The sequence below is a fragment of the Ambystoma mexicanum genome, chromosome 9 (assembly GCF_040938575.1).
Source record: "Ambystoma mexicanum isolate Mex_15411 chromosome 9, UKY_AmexF1_1, whole genome shotgun sequence".
NCBI classification, from domain to species: domain Eukaryota; kingdom Metazoa; phylum Chordata; class Amphibia; order Caudata; family Ambystomatidae; genus Ambystoma; species Ambystoma mexicanum.
Window position 1 is genome coordinate 829710122 of NC_090931.1, and position 26598 is coordinate 829736719.

Genomic DNA, 26598 nt, shown 5'->3' on the forward strand with positions numbered 1-26598 from the left:
GCCAGCGTTCTCATGGGAACCTGGCAGTTATGCAGACGGCAAGGAGGAGGTGGCGGGGGAAGCGCTACACTGACTGTGTGCTTCCAAAGGTGGTTGCAGGTTGGGGTGAGACCTGAACACCCTCTCGCTTGCTTACAAGATGGAGTCTGTGCGGTTAAAAAAATTGAGTCTTGACTTAACCTCATAATGTAAGGTATAAGGATGTGGTAGTGATCATAGATGTACTTGTACGAAAGGGGCGATGGTTCCCTGAGGTGTTCCCACATGAGTGCCCCAAGTCCGGGGCCCTGGACTTGGAGCAGGCATGGCTGGGTCCACCCGGGAAGCATGGGAATAAGGGGGGTAGGGGGCTCGAATGTCCCCGTCTCCCACTCACCACCATACGTTTTCCCTACTTTATTGCGTTTGTTTACAGTTGAATTTTCTACCAGGCTGAGTAGGGTACAGAATACATTTTGAATCAGAAGTGTAGATTATTTGAAAGCTCTCTCTACCTGTTGGAACTGGTTCCATGTGTTAACCCTCGCAAAAATATCGCCATACAAAAATGGCGCCATATTTTTGCAGCGATAACCCATTAAACCTGTGGGGGGGGATCCCTGCAACCCCCATATTATTTTAAAGGGAGTGGGGGACACCCCCGCAATTCCTGCTTCCATTTACCCCAAAATGTATCCACACTAATAATGTTGCCTATGGCTGTTCCCGACTAGCATATATATGGTGATATTATTGGTGGGGATATTATTACCGGATACCTTGGAACTTGGTGTTTGGGCAGCTGCTCAGGCATGCACATGTGACCTTTTGAGCCTGTCCAGCCTTGCAGGACAGTTGCTGGAGATGTCACGAGACAGTCATTAGCAGAGGCACCGAAGTGCACTAGAAAAGGGGATCTGATTAGCATACATCCCTTTGAGAAACAGAATTACTGCCATCATTTTACTTCTAAAAATCAAAAAAGATTGGGCTATTTAACCGGGCATTCCGTCATAACTGCCAGGTTGTAATGGTCTTGAATATTTTTATTTTTTAAGAGAAAATAGCGGGCTTCAAATAGCACCCAGATGAGCAACCCAGCCAGGTTGGAAGAGACATTACTGCCAGGAGCCACTCTGCAATACTGAATTTATTTTTGCCCTTGAGCCTCTTTATTGGTGCAAGCAAAATGGGCTTCCGGCCTCATAGTAGCGACTGTGGCTCAAAGCTCTGGTCAATAATGCTTAATTAGGAGCTGGGCAGGGGGAGCCAGCCAATCAGATGGCTAGGAATGTAGGCTTGAAACACCGAGCGTGTCCCGGTGTTGTAAGAAGGAAAATCCTCTTTTATTTTTTTTATTTTTTTTAGCACTGCGGGTTACTGCTTTGGCAACCCACAGTGCTAATGGCCTTCGTCCCCCATTCCAGTGGCTGGAACGGTGGATAGCGGCCGGGAGCCCTAGTTATGCACCCTTGCCTCGCTTGGATTGTGAAACCAATGGTGTATTCTCCCCAGAGTTCTAGTCAATAATTTGATTTCACGCCTTGCTGTTCAAATAAAGGATTGCCTCTAGATGTCGGCTCAAATATGAATAAGCTTGAAAACAAAATTATCACAAATGACAGCAAAATAAAGAAAGTAGCCTTTGAACGAGAATGCGTGGGTGTTACTCATTCAAAAGAAGAACCAGCGGAAATGCTGGCAGTTTTTTCAGATCAGCAAGTATAGTATTTCTTGGCACCGTTATTAACTAAACCGTACAATTAACTAGTCAATTTCTTTTTTTCTTATTCCACTGTAGTCGTTATTCTGCTTTAAGGAAACCGTTTCTTATACCTTTTATTGTGAGCAAGAAGTTCCTAATTACAAGGGAAGCATTAACTTTCTTTAAAACATCAAAAGATAATGAAGTGATTACTGCAAACACTTTTTTATTTTTAAATTGGCCTGTTATCTCTGCATGGAAAGTATGAATGTAATTGTATTATTTGTTCTGCGAGTTTAATTGGTATTTAGGATATTTTTGTATTCCTCCATACTTGATGTTTTAATTACAATTAATGTTTTTAAAACTACGAATGTAATGCACTTTTATGGCTATACATTTTTATTCGAATAAAGTTTTCTTTGAATGTGCCAGTACTCGGAGGAGTATATTAAAGAGGGTGGGTAGTGCCCCATCACAGTTTGTGCAGAACAGAGGGCCCACAAATAATGGGATCTTGCTGATGGTTCTAAAACGTGCTGTGCTGCCAATAGGTTTAGGACTATTGCAGCTGCCACGACCTTTTCCTTGCCGAGGAGTTAAAAACGTCCGTCTTCAGAGTCCTTGCTCACCAGGAATAGCTGAATCTCTGTTTAGCAATTGTGGTAAGTGTATTTGGGAGTTGGTGACACCAACGCCTCATATAAAGGTCAACGGATAAGTCATATACCTATCCATTTTTTTTCCAAGCACCAAGGAGTCAAATATTTCCATGCATAAATACTTTAGTTTCATATTTGCAGTAGTCGGTCTCATTTAATCTTGACCTAAATTTGCAAAAATCCATTTGATTTGCAAATATGTTTTTAATAGTAACTCACTCTTATCAGCTAATCGGCTTTTTTTTGGTGCGTGTTATTATGCATAACTTATTCATAAATTGAAATATTTGTTTTCAAGTTTTACTCAAAACTATGTCAGATTTACTACTGGAAATTGGTTTGTGACTCCAGATGCTAAAAACATGCGATGAGCATTCTCTTGTCCAAAGCGTACAAATTCATGCATATGCACACACAACATGCTCAAACCCGTGTTCATTAAACATGCACCTATTTCCCCTGTAGTTGTGTGCGGTCTCAAATGGGCCCTAAAGTGCAACTTTAGGCATCTGTGTGCTGCTTTGCTATGTTATGGAGGGTCTTACTATTTTCTGTTGATGTGGTAAAATTAGTGGCAGGACAAATCACTTTCATGAGCCTGCGCCCACTATATTTGCAGATACTGCCAGGCTAAGACACTTTCATGATGCTAGCCTCACATTATACGCCAGAAATCCGACAATGTCATGCCCAAAATACATTCCATGACTCTTTCACTGTCATAATGCTTGTGTTGCACCCCTTTCCTTCCAAACAAAGTGCAAGCATCTACCACAGTTAACACACACGGACGTGTGCCTACACATTGTACACCACCCATTGTACAGTGGAGCTGTTAGGTTAGGCAAACTGTAGGTGATATAAAAGACTTGAGGATTACATTTTTTCTTTCACCATGGGATGTGGTTTGAAGCGGATTGCCTTAATAAAAAAGATTGGTCTTTTGATAGCTTTTCCGGCCGATCTGTCGAAGACCAGTTCTGTGCAGCCTTGTTGGCTAACAGTTCCTCTTATTCAGATGTTGTAGGGCACGATGTTTCAGAGTCACAAGGGTGCAAGATTAGCGGAATTCCAGAGCCACGGTTCATAACTGAATAACAAGCAGTACTTAACGACTATATGAAAGCAAGTTGATCGTGTACCACTAGTGCTGGAAATGATTTACTGTAGGATAAAACCAGCGACGTGGCGCGGGGCAGGGGAGATCAGTCCCCCCACCCATAAAAAATGAGCCTGTTAATCATGAACACCTGAATGAAAGGTAGAAGCAAGAGAAGGATGTCGTATAGCATTGCAAGGAAAGTATAACATGTGAACACCTTTTAAACCTAAAAGGGTGTAATTTACTTAAATAGTGTCTGCCTAGTACAATGCTAACAAGAGATTTTACAGGGATGACGACAGAGTTAAAGTTGTCTTGCACATAAGTGTTTCAACCCTGGTCCTTATGGCGTGGGTATGAATCCCAGTTTGGGCAACTTTTAAAGCAGTTCAAACACATAACAATTTAAGTGGAAGTGGGCTTCCTGGATCCAAGATCTGGTGATAGTTTTTTGGCCGGATCTGGGGGAAATCTGCCCTAATGCCCAGCATTGTGTACCACCACCTCTACATAACAAGCAAATAAGAACACGACCGACTCACCCATGCGGAAGTCAGACTCTTGGCATGAACAAAAATACTGCAACGTTGGGTTCTTCTTAATATTAATAAAGGTGCTTATTTATTGCAGGAAGTGTGGCCTAGTGGTGTAGCCTCACAGATAATATTATTGTAAAGCTTGGCCCCTGACCCAACCCTTTCTTTGTGCTTCCCGCAAATGTTCAGAAAAATGAACGCCATTAAATTATCAAACCCACATCCCCCATCCAGCCAGGCACAGCAGCCAATCTTTCCTCGCTCTTGTTCTGAAATCACGCAGCTACAACCCAAGATAAACCACCTCCAAGTGTGTGTCTCACACATATCCATGAAAAATACACTCTTGAATTTCCAAAACAAACCCTTCAGGCTGGCTGAAAAGCCAAATGAGGTGTGATGAAAGCAATATTTGATTGCAGAGGAAGTTTTGAAAATACAGCCACCTCCTCCACATCATACTCTGCCTGCAATAGCTGCCACCCCCATGTCCGAGGAGAATGGGGCAATCCTTGCAGGGTGAACTACCCCCACTGTACGAGCATTGTCTGTGGAATTATTGACCCCTTGCTCCTCTAGTCTTGTAGGTTTCCCCTACTGGGGAAAGATGGTGGGTTTGGGTTTTTGATATTCGTGTTAACCAACACTTTTGTCTGAAACTGTGACCTTCTACTCTGGGCAACTGGCTGGCCTCCACTGCCCTGCAAGAGACCTGAGGGGTGTAACAATGTTTGCAATATCAGCTGAGCTTTGTCAACAGCCATAAAAGTATTTAACATACTTTCGTAATACTTTGTCAAAGCTATTACTCAATAAATTAGCCCCTGCAGACTGTCTCTGATGACCTAGCAAGCCCTTTTGACTTTGTGCTAATTTCTAGAAGGATGTCTTACCCTCTCCCCTGGGCCATGGCAGTATTAGTGTCTTCCCACAAGACTAAAGCTCTTAGCCCATCTGCTCACTTAGATAGGGTCTAATGTCTGTTTTTCCAATTGAAATGTTTCAGTGAAGTGATAATTTAACGAGTGAACCTGCAATGTTGAAGACCCTAGCCTGCCAAATATATCCAGCCCAAGCTATGCCCTTCTAAAGATCCCTGCCATATTTGGAAATAAACTGGGTTCGCCTGATCCAAGGTATGTAGCCACTGAAATTCTAGGAAGGTTTTGTTGAGAGAATTCCACCTTCATCTTGCTCCTTGTACCAGTATCTTATGTAGCACATAGACGCGTGTATCTCAGTGTATTCTACTACCAGCTAAGGGGGGGCCCATTTCCTAGAGTTAGTGTGTGCCAGGGATATAGTATTACAGGTATGATCCTTCAGGGTATCTTGAAGGCTGAGGAACCTACCGCTGGGTCAGTCATGTCTTATGTTACATTGTGGGTAATTAGCGGTGACTCCTGTATCGGCATCCTCCTGCAGGAATAAGGTTGGGGAATGTATCCAAATGTCCCCCAGTCGATGATCCTAGAGCCAATCTGGCTCTAAGCCAGATTAAAGTTTTCCTGGCTAAAGGTTATTGGTAGTGCTGTTAGGACCCCCTTCCCCATGGACGTACTGCCACGGGGTGAACAGGTGTAGGAAAGGCACTGCTTGCTCCTCTCTTGTCCAAGCTGTGTTCCTCTTGGTGGGGTTCGTACATGAACTGGGAGTGAACCCCATGTTGCTGCTGGGGGCCACCCTATTTGGGTGATCTAAAACGTTTGAAGCCTGTGTAATCTTGAAAACTGCTCCAGAGACAGAATCATCAAAGGTCTTCCTTAATGCCTTAATCTTTTTTATCAAAAGCTCTACCTGCAGTTTCTGTGACCGATGGGTACACAAATGAATTGCACCAATCATCTGCTGCCTGCCTAAGTGGAATAATTGGCGATCAGTCTTTTGTCCTGAAATGTTGTGCCTTGAATGACCCTGGATCACTTTTTCCTTAATGCCCAATCTCCCTATCCAGGTACGCGCACCCTATGTGAGCATGAGCGGCATTTATTATGGTCAGTTCTGCTCTTTTCCCATTGAGACACTGATGCCACCCTGGGAGGGGTTTGCTTCTCCCTAAGGCACCATCACAACAGAAGGCCCCTTCCTCTAAAGGACGTAACCTGCAACAGTGCCCTTAATGACACAAACACCACTTGGATAAATCAGAGAGAGAGAGAGAGAGAGAGAGAGAGAGAGAGAGATATCCAACAGGGATTGGTTGTAGTGATTAGGGCTAAGGGGACAAGGAAGAATTCGGGAACTCGTAGTTTTGAGAAGGAAGGTGTTTTCTTTAGTGTGCACTTTCTTACTGCTTGGAAAAGTAAGTAGTAGTGGTGCCCAATGGGAAGGCTCTGTGCAATGTCATAGAATTACCTTTAATCATCGATGACCTGTGTGGAGGAACTGGCCATGGGTTCAAAAGAAGGGTCTTGAAGATACAGCTCTGGGAATGGAATACGGCAGCACAGAGAGAGATGCCAATTGCTATAGTAGAAAGTGCCAGTGTTGCATCATTTATAATGTGGTTATGGCTGATTTTATGGCAAGAGAATTCTAGGTGACGGCAATGGGTGCCATCAACCGAGGGGCGTGAAAAGGCGTGGCCCTGCGAACAGCAAATCCTGACGAATTTCAGTTCAAGAGGTGGGGTTAAAAATGCCCCTTAGACTAAGGTGGTATAAATACTTGCAGTGGCAAAGGTACATTATGGCAGTGGTAAGGGATGTGGTATGGAAAGCACTAGTGTGAGGTAGAAATATGGCAGTTCCACAAGGATAATGCAGAACACTGCGGATGACACATGAATAACAGACATTGATTTTGGAGCACGACCCACCAGGTGGGTGGAAGGTAGGGCGTGGGGGAGGACACTGCAATAGTGTAAAAATGAGCCGGTTTAGCATTTTTTATCCCGATAGACGTGAATGCAGCATTTTAATTAAATTGCTTTGTGCATGAGGAATAATTGCGGCAAGCATCAGCCTTATAAAGACCTGCCCTTTGATGACACTCTGTGGACAAATTGTGTGGGGGTGTTGTATGGGAGAAATGGGCACAGAAGTATTGTTTTTTGAGGCACGCAGGGCCGGAAAAGTAAGAGCATCACTGGAGAGGAAGTGGCCATGGCATCTTTGGCACAGCCCTGGGCAGTGCAGGGTAGGGTTGTAGCAGATGGAGCTTGCAAGCAGGATGATGGCTGCGCATAGCATAGCACTAGAAACTATGCACTGCGCCTTCACGGAGAATGGAGAGGTAGGTGGCATCACTCTGGCTTTGAGAATAAGTTTGATATTAGGTACTGACTGCTTATGTAGGGAAATGGTCAGGAAAAAGGCCCATCAGTAGGGCACGAGGGTGACTGAGGGGCAAACTAGGTTTCAACAAGGACACAGAGCAACGCCTTCCACGCATACAATGCACCTTCCACAAAGGGTGGGTGGGGCTGGCAAAGATCTGCTAGCCAGCTTGAAGAAAATGAGAAAAATCTCACATTGCGAACTCACTTCAAGATAACGCAAGAATTGAAACCTACAAATACATATTTTCATTGAAACCTACAAGTACATATTTTTCGTATGTATCTATGCTGTAGAGAAGTAAAGATCTTGTAGGTGCCATCTTTAGAGCTTTCTTTTCATTTTAGGTAGATTGAGCTCTGTGGGGAAAAAACAAAGATTACCGCCCGATTCAAGTAAGTCGAAAATATAACTTTCGCAAACCATTTTTTTTTAACACGCTTAACCCTAATATGTTTCTTTTAAAAGGTAATCGGAGGAAATATTGGCTAATCTCTTATCCTGTTACTAACAACATTTCCCAAGGAACAGTTTGGAACCGAACTAGTCGCTTGCACTGCAATATAATGCTCGAAACCAACTAAATTGTGTGAGGGTGAACTCTACACGGGGTGAGGCTGTAGCACGATGCAGTACCCTGGAGTTATAGCAACCTTGCTAAAATCTGCAAAGCATAAAAGTGCACCGGTGCATACTGGATGCACCAAATGGGCCTCTTGTTCATATGGAGTTTCGATCATCAATAGCATTCTCCTTTTGGGTGATCAATTCTTGGGGCACATATGTAATCCTGCGTGCGAGTCATAACCGATTCATTACTTGAAAAAAAAATGAATACATGAAAAGTGGCAGCATTAATGCCAAAGTAATGTTAATTGTCACTTGTACCTGATGGTACGGTCCAGCCGAATCCCTCTCTGCGGTTATAAGCCACAGAGCTTGTTTAAAGTGCCATATGCCTGGCAGCCAAAACTCATTCTACGCAATATGCAGAGGAAGTCCAAAGATCTACGCTTCTAAATCTTGTTCATGATGATTCCAAATGTTCATAGCGCTTCTGACACTGAGGAGGGGAGTGATGCAAGACATGCGTTTGGTGATGAGTGTCCTTAAACTGGCATCGCTTTTCGCAGGAGCTGATATAATGAACGTTTCTTTGCTATCCTAGGTAAGGGCTGTTTCTCGCTTTCGTTTAATTGATTCATGCCATTTTAGGAGAAGGGTGAGTTTGTGTCCAGGGAAACACCACCCCCTACGCCCAACCAATTTCATACCTTTAGAATTGATCTATTTTATCGAGATATGATTATCCCTACCCCCATTTTGGTATGATACTGTGCATACTGACCTGTGACTGCTTTAACATAGAACTAAAATGCTGCTATTTAGATGCATTTTAGTACACAATTTAGTGTCGTAGCAGTCCATTGGATCAGAAGTGACCAACCGTCCTACCCGAGTTGTTGGTCTCTGGTAAGCTGGCTCGGCAGCTCTGCGAGACCCCCAGTATCAATGTACAGCCCGCTAAATAAGAGAAGGTATCTACAACTCGGGAAGAAAAGGCTGCACAATGCTGTTAACTTCAAAAATATCAATTGAAATCCTAAGGGGGGTGGGGTAGTCAGGGGGGCGAGTGCCAGAATAAGGCAATTCTAAGCAACTGCCTGGGGCCGCTACCAACAGGGGGCAGAATGTGTGTCCTGAAAACATAATTGTTGACCTGATTAGAAGGAGAGGATGAGCAAAATAGCACTTTACTGAAAGCAGCATTAACCCGTTCATTGGCCCTGCCCTCCCATTCTGCTTTAGCCATCGAATAAGGCTAATAAAAAGACCGAAGAATTTCCTGTGAACCACGTCCAGGCTTAGAGCAGCCCCAAACCAAGGCCAATCCTTATAAGAAATGCCTTGCTTCCATCTAGTAGTTTGTGATCAGAAGTGTGAGTATGCAACTTCTCTCCTACCTACGATGCCATGAAGTGTGTATCATGACAGTATAAGGTGCAGGCACATACTGCCTTTCTTCGATTGTATGAGCAACTGTCCAATGTGAAGTTGTTCTTAGTTTTCAGAGTTGACGCACAGCTTTCGCCCGGTACACTAATCCACAACCACGTACAACTCCTGGCTGAGGGACATGACCAGCCAATCCGGGAACAAATCACTTGAACTGTCCTTCAAACTCGAGATTAAATCGCCTAATGCCAAATCATAAAATCAATGCAGCTAATAAACGTGATGCCAAAAAGCAAATAGAGACATAAACTAAAATGATTCCCCTATTGAACTTAAGAGCAAATCACTCTAATTGTGATGTCATGGAAGTGTTGTTGCTTGTCTATTTTTTTGTTCTAAGTTTGCATTGAATTGGTATAAAAATGGTGCATACCTTCCAACTGAGTGAAAATGTCGTTTTAGCTTATTTTGTATCTATTTTTGGAGCAGATGTTCTCGTTAATATGCTAACAGCAGTCTCTTTTTTCAGAAAGAAGTTTCCTACGACAGTCAAGAAACCAAGAAAAACATTTCATCATGGATGTGGACGATGAAGAAAATATGAGTAAGATGTCCTTAGATTTATAGATGGTGCCGCTCCCCAAAAAACCGAAAAATGCCTGGGAAAAGTGTAGGGCAGTTAAAAAGAAAACATGTGTGTCACACGGCACACTGATCACTTCGGAACTTGCCCCCTGATTTTCTTTGTTTGAAATGGAACACCAACAAGAACTCCTATCCTATGAGTATAGGCAAATACATACATACTTTGTGCGGATCTCACTTAGAAACTTATGAACACTAAAGTGAAAATGTTTTGGAATCGTTTGATAAGTTCGAGCTTTCTTTTTCCTGTAGTTCAGTAATGGGCCCTATGCCCAAATTGCTGAAAAGACAACCTCGAGGCACATTTTAAATTCTAGTGAATTTTTAGGATGTAGGCGGGTGGTTGATTGGACACAAACAGCTGGAGCAGTAAAAACATTGTTCCTAATTGGGCTACTATCCGGGAGGGTGATTTGTGAAAAGGTTCTGGTAAATGCATCCTATTAATGCCCATGTTTTGTCACTGCAAATAATATACAGACATACACTATCTAAACTTGCAATTTGAGGGTTTATTGATCTCCCAAGTTCAGAAATCGTATTGGTGCTTTCAACAGCAATGCATACATACATTATATCCATATATAAAGAAGAGGTGAAATGATTCTTTCAAAATGAAAGTGCTGTACATAGCCAGAGGGCTACTATTTTTATTATAGCCTGCATTCCTATTCCACACCAATAGCCTATCTTAAGATCAGTAATTCGTTTTGTGTGTTGTGAGAGAGGATGGAAGGGATACAAACCTCTGCCAAAGAAGATGGCAAAAACATTCCCACACCTGGCAACTAGTTCTTTTGGCACTTCTACAAGGCCACATACACCTCTATCTTTGCTTATCACCAGACATAACTTTAAAGACATATTTTTAGAAATTCTCTCAATCACTTTCCCCCGAAATAGAGGTCGTCTATGTCACTACTACCTATAGTGCAAGAGTATAACATTAAAATAGTGAGTGGCAGCTGTTATAAGGCCTTTAGCTCGCTGCTACAAAACTAGGGTACAGTGGGACATAGTCAGCTTTATAACAGCTGTACAATTGGGGAAGTAGGCTCAAGTACATATTCTATATTTAAAAAAAAGGTTTTCATGTAAATTTCTACTACATATCTGGAGAATTCCTGCATGCACAGAGGGGGGAATAGAGAAAGAATGCACTTCAGCAGCATATGCTTCAAATATTCTACTGCTTGGGCCAACGTGCACCTTTAGGTGGGCAGAGGGAGGCTGAGAAAGTAGATCCTATGTACACTTCTGATGCGACATTTAGGCTACATTCCAGAGTCCAGCTATGATTATAGTGAGCTGCATTGATTGCAAACACGTGTTTCCATTCCAATCATGAGCATGCTGTTGAATACTTAAAGTACACCTTGGCATGCTGAACACGATTAGCACCAGAATTGCATGCGTAGTAATTCCTCTGCTGGCAAGACCCGGTTATATGGCATCCACGTGATAAGATATGAAATTCAGGTGTAGCTCCCAGGTCATGTGGATGCTTACAGTATCACTAAATCCCTTGTGACTGTCTTCTCAGTGTCAGCAAGTTTGGTATGCTCTTCCTTTCCCACTTCCTTTTTTTATGCATTTCTTTCATGTTTCATTATATTCTGTATGACTTTTCACAAATTATGAAGCACCAGTGACTGTCCACTCAAGCTCTTTTTTGATCTTTTGTTTTTTATTTTGAGCGCCGAAAGGAGTAACCTATCGAGCTTTTGCTGGAGGATGTTATAAATGAAAATTTAGCTACCGTTCCATCAGCTTTGTCAACTGGGTAAAGTGGTGTGTGCGTTTATGCGTACCAAATTTGAATCGAGGATTACAAACCTGCAAATAATCAAACACCTGTCTGTGGAAGCGATCTTGTACAGGCATGTTGAAGTCTTGGGTCATGTGGTTCCTCAAACCTTTATGTATGTAGCCATTTGCCAACATGACTCTCCCTCTGCCTACCCCAAATCAGTATAAAGTTACCCATTGAAATTGAATTTCATCAGTAATTACAAGTTTGTTTTGTGGCACATACTTTTCTGAGATCGGCCAGTTATTTACTCATCTCAGTTTTGGATATTATAATCCCTCCTAATGCTGCTACCTCGAAGCATAGCACTTGGCTTTCATAATGGGTCTTCAAGCTTCGTTACAGGACAAGGCTCCATACCAGGAGTACGCTGACCACTTGGCTAAGACCCACACCAGAGTGTCTGTGCAGAACACCCAGGCAGCAGCTGTTCCTGTTGCTACTCCAACATAACCTTTATGCCAGAAAATAAAAATGGTTAAACATTGAAAAAAAAACAATGGGTCTTCAATTTTACCCTACCCCATCCCACAAGGGAAAAAGGTCATGTGAGCATACCAGAGCCCTGTCATGCCGCATCCTTGAGCATAAGAGTGCCATGATCCCTTCTAGACTCAAACTTCAACATCTACTTGAAAATTGAAGTGCTGTTTTTGAAACAAATGGGAGCATAGATGAATGCCAAATACTTACAATAATCCATGAACAAACCTGCATTTATTAAGTAACATTGCAAACCAGATTCTCTTATAACTGAGATAGTTTAACAGTAAGTCTCCTGCACCTAGACTCCAATCCTCACTAGAGGGTATTTTGTTACCCTATACCTAGTTACAGAACATATTGGTGCATGGGCATGGCACCACCCTGCCGGACTGAACGAAAATAGTCTAGCACGACATGACATGGAAGGCAGTCCTAACCTTTTTGACATCCAGGTGCCAGGCATTTTCAATTTTACAGTAGCAGTTTGACCACTCTATCCCCTTATCTTCTGTAACCAACAACATTTACCTTTATAAACAGTCTATTCCCGACTGTGCCACCCTTGGTGCAGACTTGGCAATAACTTTGGCGGGGGCACAGTACGCCAATCCACGGAAAAGCCTAGACACTCTGAAACTCCTCTGGTGATTTGATGCAGTAGAAAAGCATATTTACATGGGTAAATTCGCATCATGGAACCTGGGACATAGTTTAAATAACTATGCATTTTGTTTCCTGTTTTGAAAGAGCAGTGTATTCACACTACATTGCCTGGGCTCTTCTTGGTGGATATCACCTCTGAGGGAGAGGATTGTTGGACAAATCCAAATAGAAGTGAACATACAGGACTGGTCAGCTTCCATCAAGTAAGCTACACAGCACCTATTTCTGAGAAGGGGCTTGTAGCCATTGGTCCTCTGACTATTCCTTTTTTTTTGGTGCACAGACTCTTTCTGCCTCAGTTATTTACTTAATGTTCAGAACCTTTTAGAAGGGCAGAACACGAATTACAAAATAGATGTTGGCAGAGGTGGGCTAGACCCAAAAGAGACCCTGCAAGTAATGTTCAAAGTAGCCCTATAATACACATTTTAGCAAGCCCAACCCTTTTCCCATGGGGAAAAGTGGATTGGTTACCACACAAAAGAGGCCCAGGGTGCAGAGTTCTAGCGGGAAATCTACAGAGTTCCCTATAGACCAGTCCAGCCTTGGATATTGCCATGCCAGACAGCATTAAAATAAATAATGTAGTCCATCTGACACCATAATGGGGCTTTCAGGCTATGGAATGAGCCACTGTGCCAAACTGCCCTTGCAGGAAACGTGTATATAAGATTGCCCACCCTCATTTAGGACGACTCATGTTCATCTCTGCTCAAGCGGTTGCACCCAGCTACAGAAATTGGTCTTTTATGTGGTTGGAAGAGTTGGGCGTAAACATTACTTGCTTTCATTCATGTAGAAGGCAATCGAGGGAACAATATAGTGAAAGTGCTGGAGAAATGGAACTACGTTTTTTTTCCCAGTGAGGATGGCTAGGAATTGGTAGGCGCATGTCTTTCTTTTTTTGCTTTTGTGGTTTTTAGCAATTTAATCATGCATGTTTTTGCATGTGTGTCAATCTAGATTAGTTGAAGCCAAATTGGCGCGTACTTTTGCATGCGCCCCCGAGTGCACAACTGCATGGGTGTGAAAATGGGTAGTACACTTTTAGGGATTTCTTAAATCTAATAACTCCACCAATGGTGAATTGGCTGTTGCGTTACCGTCACTCACCTCCTCTTGCAGTTCGATGGTTCACTGTTTTACAAAGACCAGATACAGATGCTGCTTTCCTCATCTATTCCCATAGTGCTTGCTGTTATTCAGATCTGGCACTGTTGACTTACAATTTAGTGTTAGCCTCATACGTAGCATGCTCATTAAATGCTACATTTGGGCTTTTAGTCACCTGTAATCTTGGAAACAAAAATAAAATGATAATCTGATTATCTTTTTCCAAGGTTACTGGGCGTTTTACGTTCATTCTGTGTGTTCCCTTTTTATTTTAAAGTTGAACAGCAGGACTAGTTCAGAACTCTAACCTTTAATAGGATGATGGGCCTACCCAAATGTTGCCCTGTTCTGTGCTCTTGATCCTATCCTGGCAATTAGTCCACACTGGTTGCCTTACCATTTGGTAGCAAGCACGTTTCCAATATTGCTGAATATTAGCAGCTTAGAGTTTGTGTTTTGTTGAAGAAACGTTGGCTAAATCTAAAACTAAAATGTCCATTAATCATGGAACCTAAAAACAAGCAGAAAGATTGAAATTGTAAAAAAAAAAAACAGGATATCTTTAAGCATCATAGAGAAGTAGCTTATAGACTCTAAGCCAGTTTAATGTTTAAATAAGTGCATAGTCTATCAAATCCTCAAAATGGGTGGTAAATGACCAGTCCCATTCTTGTATAATTGTATTGCCCCTGAACACTTACATTGGCAATATTCCATATTAACTTGCTGGTGTTTTATTGCATTTTAATCCAATAGGGTAGTCTATGTACAGCACCCTTGTCCTAGAGTAACATTTTATTTGCAGTAGGCCTGGAATGTGCGTTGCATTTTGAGGGGGGCAGTTTGGAACAGGCCATCCAACATATTGTTGAACTTCTTACTCACCCATGTTTCAATTGTCTTTACAGTATGCTAATGGGAAAATATAATGCATCTTCGATCACGAATTCCAATTTTACCAAATTAAAGTCTCATTATCCAATTTCCTGACTTTTTTTGAAAACCTCACAGAACTTGGGTTAAAAATGCTAGTTGTTCATTTCTCCTGCAAAGAGCACACATCACTTAACCAGTTACAAAGGTAGATAAAGGAATCTATAAATTTTGCATTTACAAGATCCTGCAACGAAGGCGTTGTAAGTTACTCTTTCTGGGCACCACAGGTTCAAGCAGCGCTGATGTTAAAGAAAACCGCAACATGGACAACGTTTCGCCAAAGGATGATGGTGGTCAAGCAACTGGAGAGGGCCCTCAACTTTCGAATGGGGGTGGCGGCAGCAGGAAACGACCACTTGAGGAGGGGAACAATGGCCACTCCAAGTTTCGCCCAAAGAAGAGAAAGAAAATGCCGGGGCCAATTTTACCCAAGAACGCATTGATGCAACTGAATGAGATCAAGCCTGGTTTGCAGTACAAGTTGCTTTCTCAAAGTGGACCGGTACATGCCCCAGTATTTATTATGACTGTTGAAGTTAATGGTCAGGCTTTTGAGGGTTCTGGCTCTACCAAGAAAAAGGCTAAGCTCCATGCTGCCGAAAAGGCCCTCAGGTCTTTTGTTCAGTTTCCAAATGCATCTGAAGCCCATCTAGCGATGGGAAGAACTCTCTCTATAAATACAGACTTCACTTCCGACCAGGCTGATTTCCCAGATACCCTCTTCAATGGATTTGAAACACCACTGCAGACAGACAATAACTTTTATTTGGGTTCCAATGGAAATGGCTCCTTCAACTCTGCTGGGGACTATGGTTTACCATCGGCCACTGGGTCCAGCACTCTGGCACAGTCACCCATGGCCACTCCTTCGCCCTACCCTGTAGCAAGTGGAAAAAATCCTGTCATGATCCTCAATGAATTACGGCCTGGGCTTAAGTATGAGTTTATCTCTGAAAGTGGGGAAAGTCATGCTAAGAACTTTATGATGTCCGTTACGGTAGATGGTCAGACCTTTGAAGGTTCGGGCAGGAACAAGAAGCTTGCAAAGGCTCGAGCTGCTCAATTATCTCTCACTTCCCTTTTTAATATGCAGTTGGACCAGACGCCTTCCCGACAACCTATTCCCAGTGAGGGACTACAGCTGCATTTGCCACAGGTGAGGAAAGTAATTATGCCTATGTTTACTATAGAAATGTTTTATCACATTGACCCGTGTTTTCTGTCCATTTACTTTGCAAATATTATCTTTGTGCATGCTGATCACGTGCTGTTACCAACAAGTATAAGTCACTGAATCTGACTGCCCAAACGCTTACCTTTACATTGTGTTGTCAATTAGCATTACGTTTTTAAGCCCTCTTAGGGAGACGTCTCATGTCTGATAAAACCAGCAGTGTTCCTGCCTGACACACGCATGCACGTGTTTCGTCTAGTACGCTTTCCCATTTGTTATTTTACCTGAGAATGCCAAACTATGGGGCAAGTGAACTACTGTTAAAGAAACCTGTTAAAATGAGTGGATTGTTGCTGCAGATTTGCCAGTGGTGAATATCTGACTTGCATACAGTGGGACTAGGTGGCATCTTGCTACAGGAGCAATTTCATTTTTCTTTTTGTGAATCACTGCACTCCATTTGCAAATGTAGGCGTCTTCCTGATTTCGCGGTGGGAAAATGTGGATTTGCTACCTGGCGTACTTATGGGGGTAGTAGGATCTTTTGTCAGTAGGCGTTTGGTGTCTGATTAATGCAAAATAATCTTTCTGTATGAAAATTATTATAGGTGAATGAAGCCGTCTCCCAGCAAATGACAAAGGTCAAATAAAATCCTGTGGGGAACATACCTGAGCGATATTGGGAAATGGTGATGAAGCGAGACTGAAAGTGACGGGGTAATCTAGATTGAAATGATGCTCCTGATCGGCAATGATTTGGCATGTTTCTATGTTTCTATGTTGGTATGGATTACATATTAGAAACAATGCTAAGATGTTGATTCTTTGGAGAGAGGTCTTGGTGCCAGATCCTGGCTCTAATTGTTCTTACGTAGGGTAGCACTCAAGTGTTGTGGCAGAAGTTGCTTTTCAGATCCTATGATCTTTAGTGCCTTTGCTTTCAGTAAAACAAGCTCCTTCATTCTGTTTACAGTAAAAAGGTTTACTTTTCTTTTTGTCTACAAAAACATAAGTAGTAGTTGCCTTAAATGTAGACCTTTCTAGGCTGTATCTAGTGGTGGACATGTTCTATGTCGCTCACCAAATCTATTACAGTACGTTGTTCTTTAGAGTAACATTTTGATCTTCTCATTTGCCTTTGATGTATCATGTGCATTTAGTTTGTTGCCAGATTATACTTTTCACATTTTGCAAGTGTCTTCCGATATCTGTGATGTCTGTTTCAGCAGTGGTGATTTCTCAGGTTCTGTTTTGTTGCACAGAAAGCATTAAACGCCAGCCTACTGTTGTGGTTCTTCTAGCAGCCGAAAACAGGAGTATTGAATTGATATTTTATTTATATCGTGCTCAGACACAAGTGTTTCCGATTGCGACAAGGCAAGGGAGGGGAACAGGGGATAAACATAAACAACGATCTTACTAGGCCCAGTGACCTAAAGAATGCTCAAGTGCATGGGAAAGGCAAAAGGGGACGAGTGCATGGAAGGGGGAGAAGTGGAAAGTTTGGTAGAGAGGAGAAGCAGATAAATAATAATAAATAAAATAAATGCAATGAACAGTGGTAGTGAAGCCAGCAAGTGGCAAGTACTGGGTTCGATCCCGGGGCTTGAAGCCAAGGACAAGTCTTGCAGTCCTTGGAGAGGATTTGTGGTCAACTGTATGGGATGTAAAGCACATAGCGAGAATAGCACAGTATTTCGAAAGCAAGTAGGCATCATTGGCTTTTTCTGATTTTGTTACTGTCTGAAATATATGCCTTGGCTTACTTTATTGTAGTCCTTAATTCAAGAGAGGAAGAGACTGCTTGCCTTTTTAAATGTTCTCAAACATCTGTTAAAAAAACAAGTTGGGGAGAGGCCACCAGGGGGCGCGGGCAAGATGGCCACCTAAATCTCAAGCTCCCCGTATGGCCCCGGGAAACCCACTGATAGACATGCCTTAAATGCTTTTTAGCCCCATCTACCAGCAATCGTTGAGGAGGGGAACCGCTGTGGACTACCCAGAAGCTTGTCCGGACTTCGGAGATGCCCCCGTTCCCCAGATAGCGACCTGTGATCGGCGACCTCCCCCCTCCTCCTGGCCTCTGAGGGAAGGCCATGGGCGGGAGCCGCACATCGCCTGGCCGAGTAGTGGGGGGGAGGAGTCGAATCCCCCACCCGCTCCGACTCGCGCACCGAGGCCTGAGGTGCTGTCGACAGCCCGGGCGGGCCCTGCAGAGATCCCCACCCGCGGCTTATGCTCTCGCCCCCCACCGCTGGAGACGGACGGTGCCTGGCGACCGAGGCGGAGGCCATGCAACGCGGGGTGAGGAGCCCCCTATCCTCCTTCGGCCGCCACACGGCTGACGGACTCCGCCTCTCCGGACATCTCAGAGGAGGCCCCACGCCGGATGCGGCAGGTCATCCGACCCCACCAGAGAGGCGGAACGGCCCGTGCGAACGGCACACAAGGCCCCAAACGCCGGGCTCATCCATCATAGGGGATACAGGGGAACCATCGCTATACTTACTCCAGCCCGGGGCGCCTGGGGGACCCGTGCTCCCCCCACCGGTCTCACCACCAGTGATTCGCCTGTGCCCAGGCCGACGCGGGAGTGTGCCTGGGTACCACCTCAACGGCCCACATTTCTACGCCTGACCACCGCCTCAAAGACACGCGAGGCCTACCCTCCATAGCCCCCACGGGGCTCCGGATTAGTGGCAGAGGAGCCCACCCGACCACTGAAGAAGGCTCAGGCCGTCGCGGGAGCGCGCCTGGGCCACTCCTCTTCCCGGGCCCCCCACCCCCTTGGGGGGTGTTCCACTGCCGGAGTCCGTGGCCCCCGCCTTCCGCAGTAAAGCGAGATTACTCCAGGCCTCCTGCCCACCAGCGACGCTCAGTTCCACACACTGGCAGTACAGGTGAGACACGGCGCTTCCCCCCGGGGGCTTCCTTGGGGTTCTCAGAGCCAACTGGTCACTGCCACCTCCCTGCACCTGCGGTACCGGCAACGAGGGTTCGCCACATCACAGGGGCATAGAGCGATACCCTAAGCTATATTGGCCCCCGGAAGTGGAACAGTTGATTAAGAGCCTCCTAAGACTCACCCGGAGGACATCCCAGGAAAACCCTATAGCTTGCGCAATACCAATTCACGCCTGGGTCCTACAAAATGGAGACTGGCCCTGCAGCCTCGCAACCCCCGGACATGAATGCCATGCAGTGCAATATCCAAACAATCCTAGAAGAGATTAGGGGTATGAGGACGGACATGGGGGCCAAATTGGCTGACCTCACGGCCAAGGTTTCAACGCTGGAGGATCGTGTAGAAGGGGTCGAGTGCAACCAGGTATCGACGGACATCCCCGAGGCGCAAATGGAAACTAGATTTCAGGAACTGCAACGCCGCGAGGAGGACCTCCGGCTCAAGGTCAACGATATGGAAAACAGGGAGAGGAGGAACAACTTGAATTTTCGGCCTTGAGACGGAGGGAGAGACCCCGGTGGGACTTGAAAGCAAAATCCAAGACATCAGAATTGTCCTGGGGTCGGACTCTGGGGAGACTCTCCTGCTTGACAGGGTCCATCGGGCTGGCGCCGGGGGGGTAGAGGTCCACGCTCAGTTCTTGCAAGATTTCACTACTATAAGGACAAGGCTAGGGTGTTGAAGAGGGCGAGAACCTTACGGGATATTCAACATGGCAACTCCAGGGTGACGATTTACCAGGATCTCTCGTCCCTCACTCTCCAGATGCGGAAGAAATGCGGCACTATCACCAGGTGGCTACAAGAAAAGGGGACACGCCATTGTTGGGGCCACCCATTTCACCTAGCATTCGAATGGCAGGGCCATAGGTACCAACTAGTCACGGAGGCGGAAATCCGAAGGGCCACTGAGGATCTCACAGGCGACATCGCGGGACCATCAGAAAATCGAAACAAAACCGACGGAGATCGCCCTCGTGCCCCTCGGGGCCCAGACCTCTCCCAGGGGAAGCTAAAGGTCAAAGGCTCACGCAAATTTCGAAAAACCAAACATCCCCCCACGGACCGAGGGGACCCTATATAATCGCACAAGCGGCAACCAAGGCTCATCTGTCTGTGCAGAAGGCTTGATCTACATCCCACGGGAGCACGCGACGACTCATGGAGCCCGCCGGTCATAGTGTGTTTTTCCCACGACCAGTGGGGAGTTTTTTGTTCAATTGACTTCGGTCAGGCTTGAAGTGTTGCCCATTTAGAGGCTGTTGTATGGTTTCATAGAAAGTTACACGGCGACTCCACACTGACAACTGTCGGTCTCTCTCCAGGCCTCATGTTGTGACACGCCCCGTCAGGGGCAAAGGGGCCCGATCAAGTACTAAGGCCGGGGGGCGCTTGGCTCGGGAGACACTACAGCTAGTTCCCCACCGCGGATCAGAAAGGGCCGGTACTTAACGAAGAAAGGCATGTTGGAAAGCGCTACACCTAAGAAATTGTTTTCCAGGGGCCAGGGAAGCGACCCTGGTGGTTCGTTGCCAGTCACATCCCCACCCGGGGACCCGGCGGCGAGCGCCCCACAAAATGGGTAAGGGGAGGAAGGGAGGGGAGGGGGTGCCCCTTGCGGGGCTCGAGCGGAAGGGGAAAACCAGCTCAAACTATGGAGACTTGTTTTGCAACGGGCTCCGAGTAGCAGACACTTAGAGGTGATTACATTGCGCGTAACGAAAAATGATAATGATTGAAGCAAAGATAGGCACTTTGAACGTCAAGGGCCTTAACTCCCAGAATAAGAGATCTCTCACGAGCCACATGTTCCGTACGCAAAACCTAACGGTTCCCTTCCTACAGGAGACGCATTACAGGCAAGGTAGGGATTCGAAGATCAAGGGGAAAGACATTGGGTGAAATTACTGGGCCTCACATAGAAGTTCTAAGAAGGAAGGGGTGGGAATCCTCCTGAGCAGGGCGCTCCGTCTCACAGATATAGAAACCAAGAGGGGTTTTGGTGGTCGATTCCTGGGCATTAAGGGAACCTGCGAGCGAGAGCGCATTACCCTGGCCACTTTATACGCGCCCAACTCAAAACAAATACATTTCCTCACCCAGGTCTTTCATGTCATGGATGAATGGGCAGAGGGAGCCATGATACTGGGCGGGCACTTCAACCTTATAATGGACCCGAGGCTTGACTGGTGGTCCGCGAGAGGGGGGACACCCAGGGGTATCTCCAAGGATAATCTGGCCCTGCAGGCCCTCCTGAGAGAGCATTATTGGGTGGACGTTTGGTGAAAAGCATATCCGAGCCAGGGTGGGTACACCTTTTTTTCATCCCCACATTGCACCTACACCAGAATTGACCTTTTGTTAATCTCGGAAGAGGGGAACGGGGTGGCACAACAGCCGAAGGTGGAAGCCATAACTTGGTCGGACCACGAACTGCTCATAGCTAACTGGTCACTGCCCATCTCCCCAAGATCTTCCCGATGGCGTTGCAATGATACACTTCTCAGGGACCCGGTATTTCGTGATTTTATGAGACAGGAAACGTTGGCCTACTTTGAGACAAACGACACCGGTGAGACGGATATGTTCATGGTGTGGGATGCCGCAAAAGCCACTTTCAGGGGCCTTCTCATAGCAGAGGGCTCGAGACGTAAACGGGAAAGGGGCCTAATCGAGGGTAAACTCCGTGCAGAGCTGGGCGCTCTGCGAGCCAGACTGGGCCTCCCAGGGGTTGATCGTGGGGCTCTCTTGGAGGAGATGAAGGGTAAAAGACAGGAACTCCATACGGTCCTCATAGGGGAAGTTATCAAGAAAATGCGATATACTAAGCAGAGGTACTACGAACGGGGAGACAAGGTGGGGACCCTACTGGCGCAGAGGGCTCGGGGCTGTAGGGTTGAGAGAGAAGTCACTCGTCTCAGGGATGGAGTGGGCAGGATTCACAGGGGCCGTGAGGAAATAGTGGAGTGTTTCGCTGATTATTACAGCAAACTCTATTCCAAAAAGGCAGGCGAATCACTGGAGGACATCCGCGCCTACCTGGCAGAACACCCTCTGCCTAGGCTGTCCGACATGGAGCTAGAGGTCCTGGAGAGAGAGATATCGGAGGAGGAGGTGGAGGGCCCCATCAAGAGACTGAAGGTGGAAATGGCACCGGGAGATGACGGCTATACAGCCGATTTTTACAAGCAGACCCCACCTGTCCTGCTGAAGCCCCTGGCCAAATTGTTTAATCAGATCAGGAATCGGGAGTCCATCCCACCGACATTTCTGCAGGCCCTCATCACTGTTCTACCCAAACCCGGCAAGGACCAGACGGAATGTGGGTCATATAGACCCATCTCACTCCTCAATCTGGATGCTAAGATTTTTGCTAGGATCCTGGCCTCCAGACTAGAGGGCTGCCTCCCGCGCCTGCTACACCCCGACCAAGCGGGATTTGTCTTGAACAGGCAGGGTTCCGATAATATGCGGAAGACGCTTCATGTACTTGCCTCGAGAGGGGTCCGCAACGAAGGCGCGCTTCTACTGGCCCTTGACGCGGAGAAGGCCTTCGACAGGGTCAGCTGGGCTTTTATGAGGGAGGTATTCACGACTCTGGGTATGGGCCTGAGGTGGCTAGGTTGGATCTCCGCGCTCTACTCCTCCCCCTCCACTACAGTGGTGGCAAATGGGATCGAGTCGAGAACATTCCCCCTCGAGCGTGGTACACGGCAGGGATGCCCTTTGTCCCCACTAATCTACGCACTCATGATGGAACCATGGGCAATCTCGATCTGTAACGATGCGGCCATCAGGGGAGTACAGGTCGGAGAGATGCAGTGCAAAATCTGCCTTTTTGCAGACAATGCACTACTCTATATCACAAACCCATCCCAAACAGTCCCCCGAATGCTGCAGGGCCTCTCGCGCTATGGAGACCTATCGGGGTACAAAGTCAATCTTGAGAAATCGGTGGTGTTCATAGGGTGAAACTTAACAGATTCAGAGATGGCCTTTGTTAACGGGCTCCCCTTTAGGCTGAGAGATGACGGATTCCGATACCTTGGGGTCCAGGTCACCCGTGAACCCGAGGGCTTATACCCGGTTAATTCCCCCCCCCCTCTGGTCAGCAATCAGGTAAGACATAGAGCGATGGACAGGGTCGGGGCTCTCCTGGATGGCACGTCTCAACCTCATAAAAATGGTAATCCTTCCCAAGTTTTTATTTCTCTTTCAAATGCTCCCGGTGCTGATCCCCAAAACATTTTTCAAGGAAACGAAGCGAGTCCTCCTCAACTTTCTGGTCAGGTAAAAAACATAGAATCTCCTACGAGGTGCTGACCAGACCGAAGGAGGATGGAGGGATGGGATACCCTGACCTAGAAACATACCACAGGGCCTCCCAACTGAGGGTCCTGGTCGACCACTTTGCCCCGGGTACGAAAAAACAATGGGTAGTCATGGACAACGGCCCACTTGCGCCCGTCACCATAGAGGAACGGCTGTGGGTCCCAAGGAGGAAGATCCCTAGAAGTGTCTTGTATCACCGAGTCCTAAAAGTGCTGTGGTCTCTATGGAAGGAGGGAGGGGGTTACTACCGCTGGCTCACAACCTGGCCCTCCCCATTAAGCTGTATTTGGGCCCCCCCCCCCTTCCAGGCCAAGATAGCATAGCCCTTGGCGTACCAGACATGGTTCGAGGCAGGCCTTAGCAGGACTGGTCAACTTTGGGTGGGGGGGATCTTTCTTACCCTTGAAAGATCTGGAAGAGGCCCTGGGGATAGCCACCCTGTCCCCCTTTCGCTATCTCCATCTTAAGGGAGTCCTTACCGAACCATCCTTGGGAGACACCCTTAGGAGAGACCTCACAGACTTTGAAAAACTCCTCCTTTCGGCGAGGGGCTCCAAGGGAATAATATCCCTCCTCTACAAGCTCTTCCTCTTTTCTGTCCCAAGAGACCCCCCACCTGCACGCACACAATGGGGAAAGGACCTGGGCGAGGAAATCGACAACGAGAGGTGGGGGGAGATGTGCAGGCGGGCCAATCGCTCCACGGCCTCACTCCAGTATCGCCACCAGGCCCTCAAGGTATTGCATCGCTGGCACTACCCCCCCGCAGAGGATTGCTAGAATGAGGCCAGGGTACGACCCACATTGCTCGAAGTGTAAGACCGAATGGGGGGATTATATTCACATGTGGTGGAGGTGCCCGGTGGTCCAAAGGTACTGGGAGGAGGTATTGACCTGGATTAAGGGGATAGATGGGGTGGAGCGGCCTTCCTGCCCCTGGCTTCTCCTTTTCGGAATTGACGTTGGAGATGATCATGAAAATACCCATGACCACATGCTGCAGGTTATGTTGGTGGCGGCCAGGTGTTGCCTGGCACAAAAATGGAAGAACCCCGGAATGCCCGGGGAAAAAGCATGGGTAGCCAAGGTACGGGCCATTTACGACATGGAATTCCTCACACATCTACTTGACGAATCTAGCTCCAACATCGAGGAAATATGGCTCCCCTTCTTCGAAAAATACAGCCGCTCAGTATAATCTTAAGCACCAGACCCGGAGAACTCCCCCCTGGGGGCCTCAGGCCATCGTTCACTAGTCCAACTACGAGTCCCTCAACGCTCGGCCCATGACTTCGGCGTGCTAAGTGCACATCATGTAGACATTGCTACGCTCTTTTCGGAGCCCGTCAAATATGCAATTATTGAGAACTTGAACTGGTGGGGGTTGGGTGGTGGGAAGGTGTGGGGGGTGATGGGTTATAACTGGTTTCCTGTTTATTCATTTTTAAATATGTTCTGCATTGTTGTAACACATGTGCGAAACCTAATAAAACTTGATTTAAAAAAAAAGTTGCATTTCTTAAAATGGAGCACAAAAAGGCCATTTTGTCTCTTAAAGCAATCTTCACTTGCTTGCTGCTTTGGACATATTTTAAACCTTTGGCCCATGCACTTTCTCAGTTTGTTTTAAGTGAACAATTGCAAAGTAGCTCTTCACATAAACCCAGCCACAGAGAAAAATGACTCAACTTTGATTTCTTCCTAAAGCTTTATCCGCATGGACATTCCAACCTAGCGTCTCAGTGGAATGAGGTTAAAATGTGGATGTTTAACAGACATTTTAACAATTAACCCTATTTTTATTGAAAAAAACTATGTACTGCCCATCTATGCTTTTTCTACCCCCCCCTTCCCCGTGCAGCATGCATGTGAAAAGTCGGTGTGATTAGTCCAGATCCGTATCATGCTGCCTGCCGTTATGTTCTGTGGGGCATATGGATATGTGTTCCCTCTCAGTTGGAAAAGTGCTGCTTTTTTTTAAAGCTCAAACTACTTGCTTTTCATGATGACTGACTTTGAGGGGAGTACATTGGAGTTGTCAAACAGGAAGTATATTGGGGTTGTTCAAACTGGGAGTAGACTGGGACTGTCAACATGGCAATATACACAGTGTGTTAAACTATGAATATAATACTGGGAGTTCATAACCGGGAAACCACTGGGATTTTGCAAACTGAGGCAGTGTGCTGGAATTTTGTACTAGAATTGTAATTGCAAAAAGGGAGTATACTGTCATTCTGTATAATGATCCAAATGGAAAAATACAGGTATTATAAAATGTGAAATATGACGGCATGGTGCAGACTGATACACCTGGATTTTCGAGTGTGGGGGTAGAGTGCGATTTTACTAACTATGCTGTGATTATCCAACTGGCTTTATGTTAGGATTTTCCAAACTGGATACACTGTGATTTTGTAGACTATGACTGTACTTTAAACGGATAACTCTAAACTTTAGCCATAGTTGGATTCTGCAAACTCTATTGTGAAAATTGGAATATGCCGAAATGGTGCAAACTGGGAATATCACAGGATTATGCGGACTAAGAATAAACTGTGATTTTACAAATTGAGTATTCTATGGTTGTCATACTGCGATTTTACGAACTGGGTGTATAGTTGGTTTGTCAAATTTGGCAAATAATTGCAATGTCAAATGGGATTACCAATCTGGGACTCTACTGGGGTATCACACTAGGAACAAATTGGGATTGTATAATCTGTGACTATTCATAGCTTGTCAAAATTGAAAATACTGGGGTTGTCTAACTGGAAATATACCGGATGACTCAAATTTTAGTACACTAGGATTGCCAAAAGGGGAGAATGCTGCGGTTGTATTGGGATTTTGAAAATTGGTGGTAAAATTGGATTGTAAACCTGGGAATATGAGATTTTGCAAACTGCACGACCCTTGAGTTCTCAAAATGGGAGTATACTGGCATTGTGAATACTGGGGATAACAAAATGGGTTTATACAAACATTGCATGGGAATACAATAAGGTTACACTGGAGGGAAGTATGCTCTGTGTGCACAAACTGGAAATGTTTTTGTTGAATGGTGTAACAGTAAATTGGTAGATTTGCAGGAATTGTAGGTAATGATTGTGCTAACCTAAATCGATAAGAAGTCGCACAAATACTTTAGATCACTATATATATATAGAAACGTAAAGGCACTTTCAGCAGAATTACTATATCTTGATGCGTTTGCAGGGTTGCTGCTGTGGGGCTCGATTTGTCGACTTAATCGC

General features: G+C 45.7%; 1 protein-coding gene across 10 annotated transcripts in view; it reads left to right on the top strand.

Annotated features, from left to right (window-relative positions):
• ADARB1 (adenosine deaminase RNA specific B1) overlaps nt 1–26598 on the top strand; it is a 1064814-nt gene that overhangs the window by 861053 nt on the left and 177163 nt on the right. For 6 of the 10 annotated variants that reach the window (XM_069615858.1, XM_069615857.1, XM_069615860.1 and 3 more), the window contains 3 exons: nt 7610–7657; nt 9748–9822; nt 15099–16027. In XM_069615858.1, coding sequence (XP_069471959.1) covers nt 7610–7657; nt 9748–9822; nt 15099–16027 — 1052 coding nt within the window. Of the gene's footprint in view, nt 1–7607; nt 7658–9747; nt 9823–11560; nt 16028–26598 lie in introns of those variants that run through there. The other 4 variants (XM_069615861.1, XM_069615862.1, XM_069615856.1 and 1 more) reach the window with 2 other exon arrangements.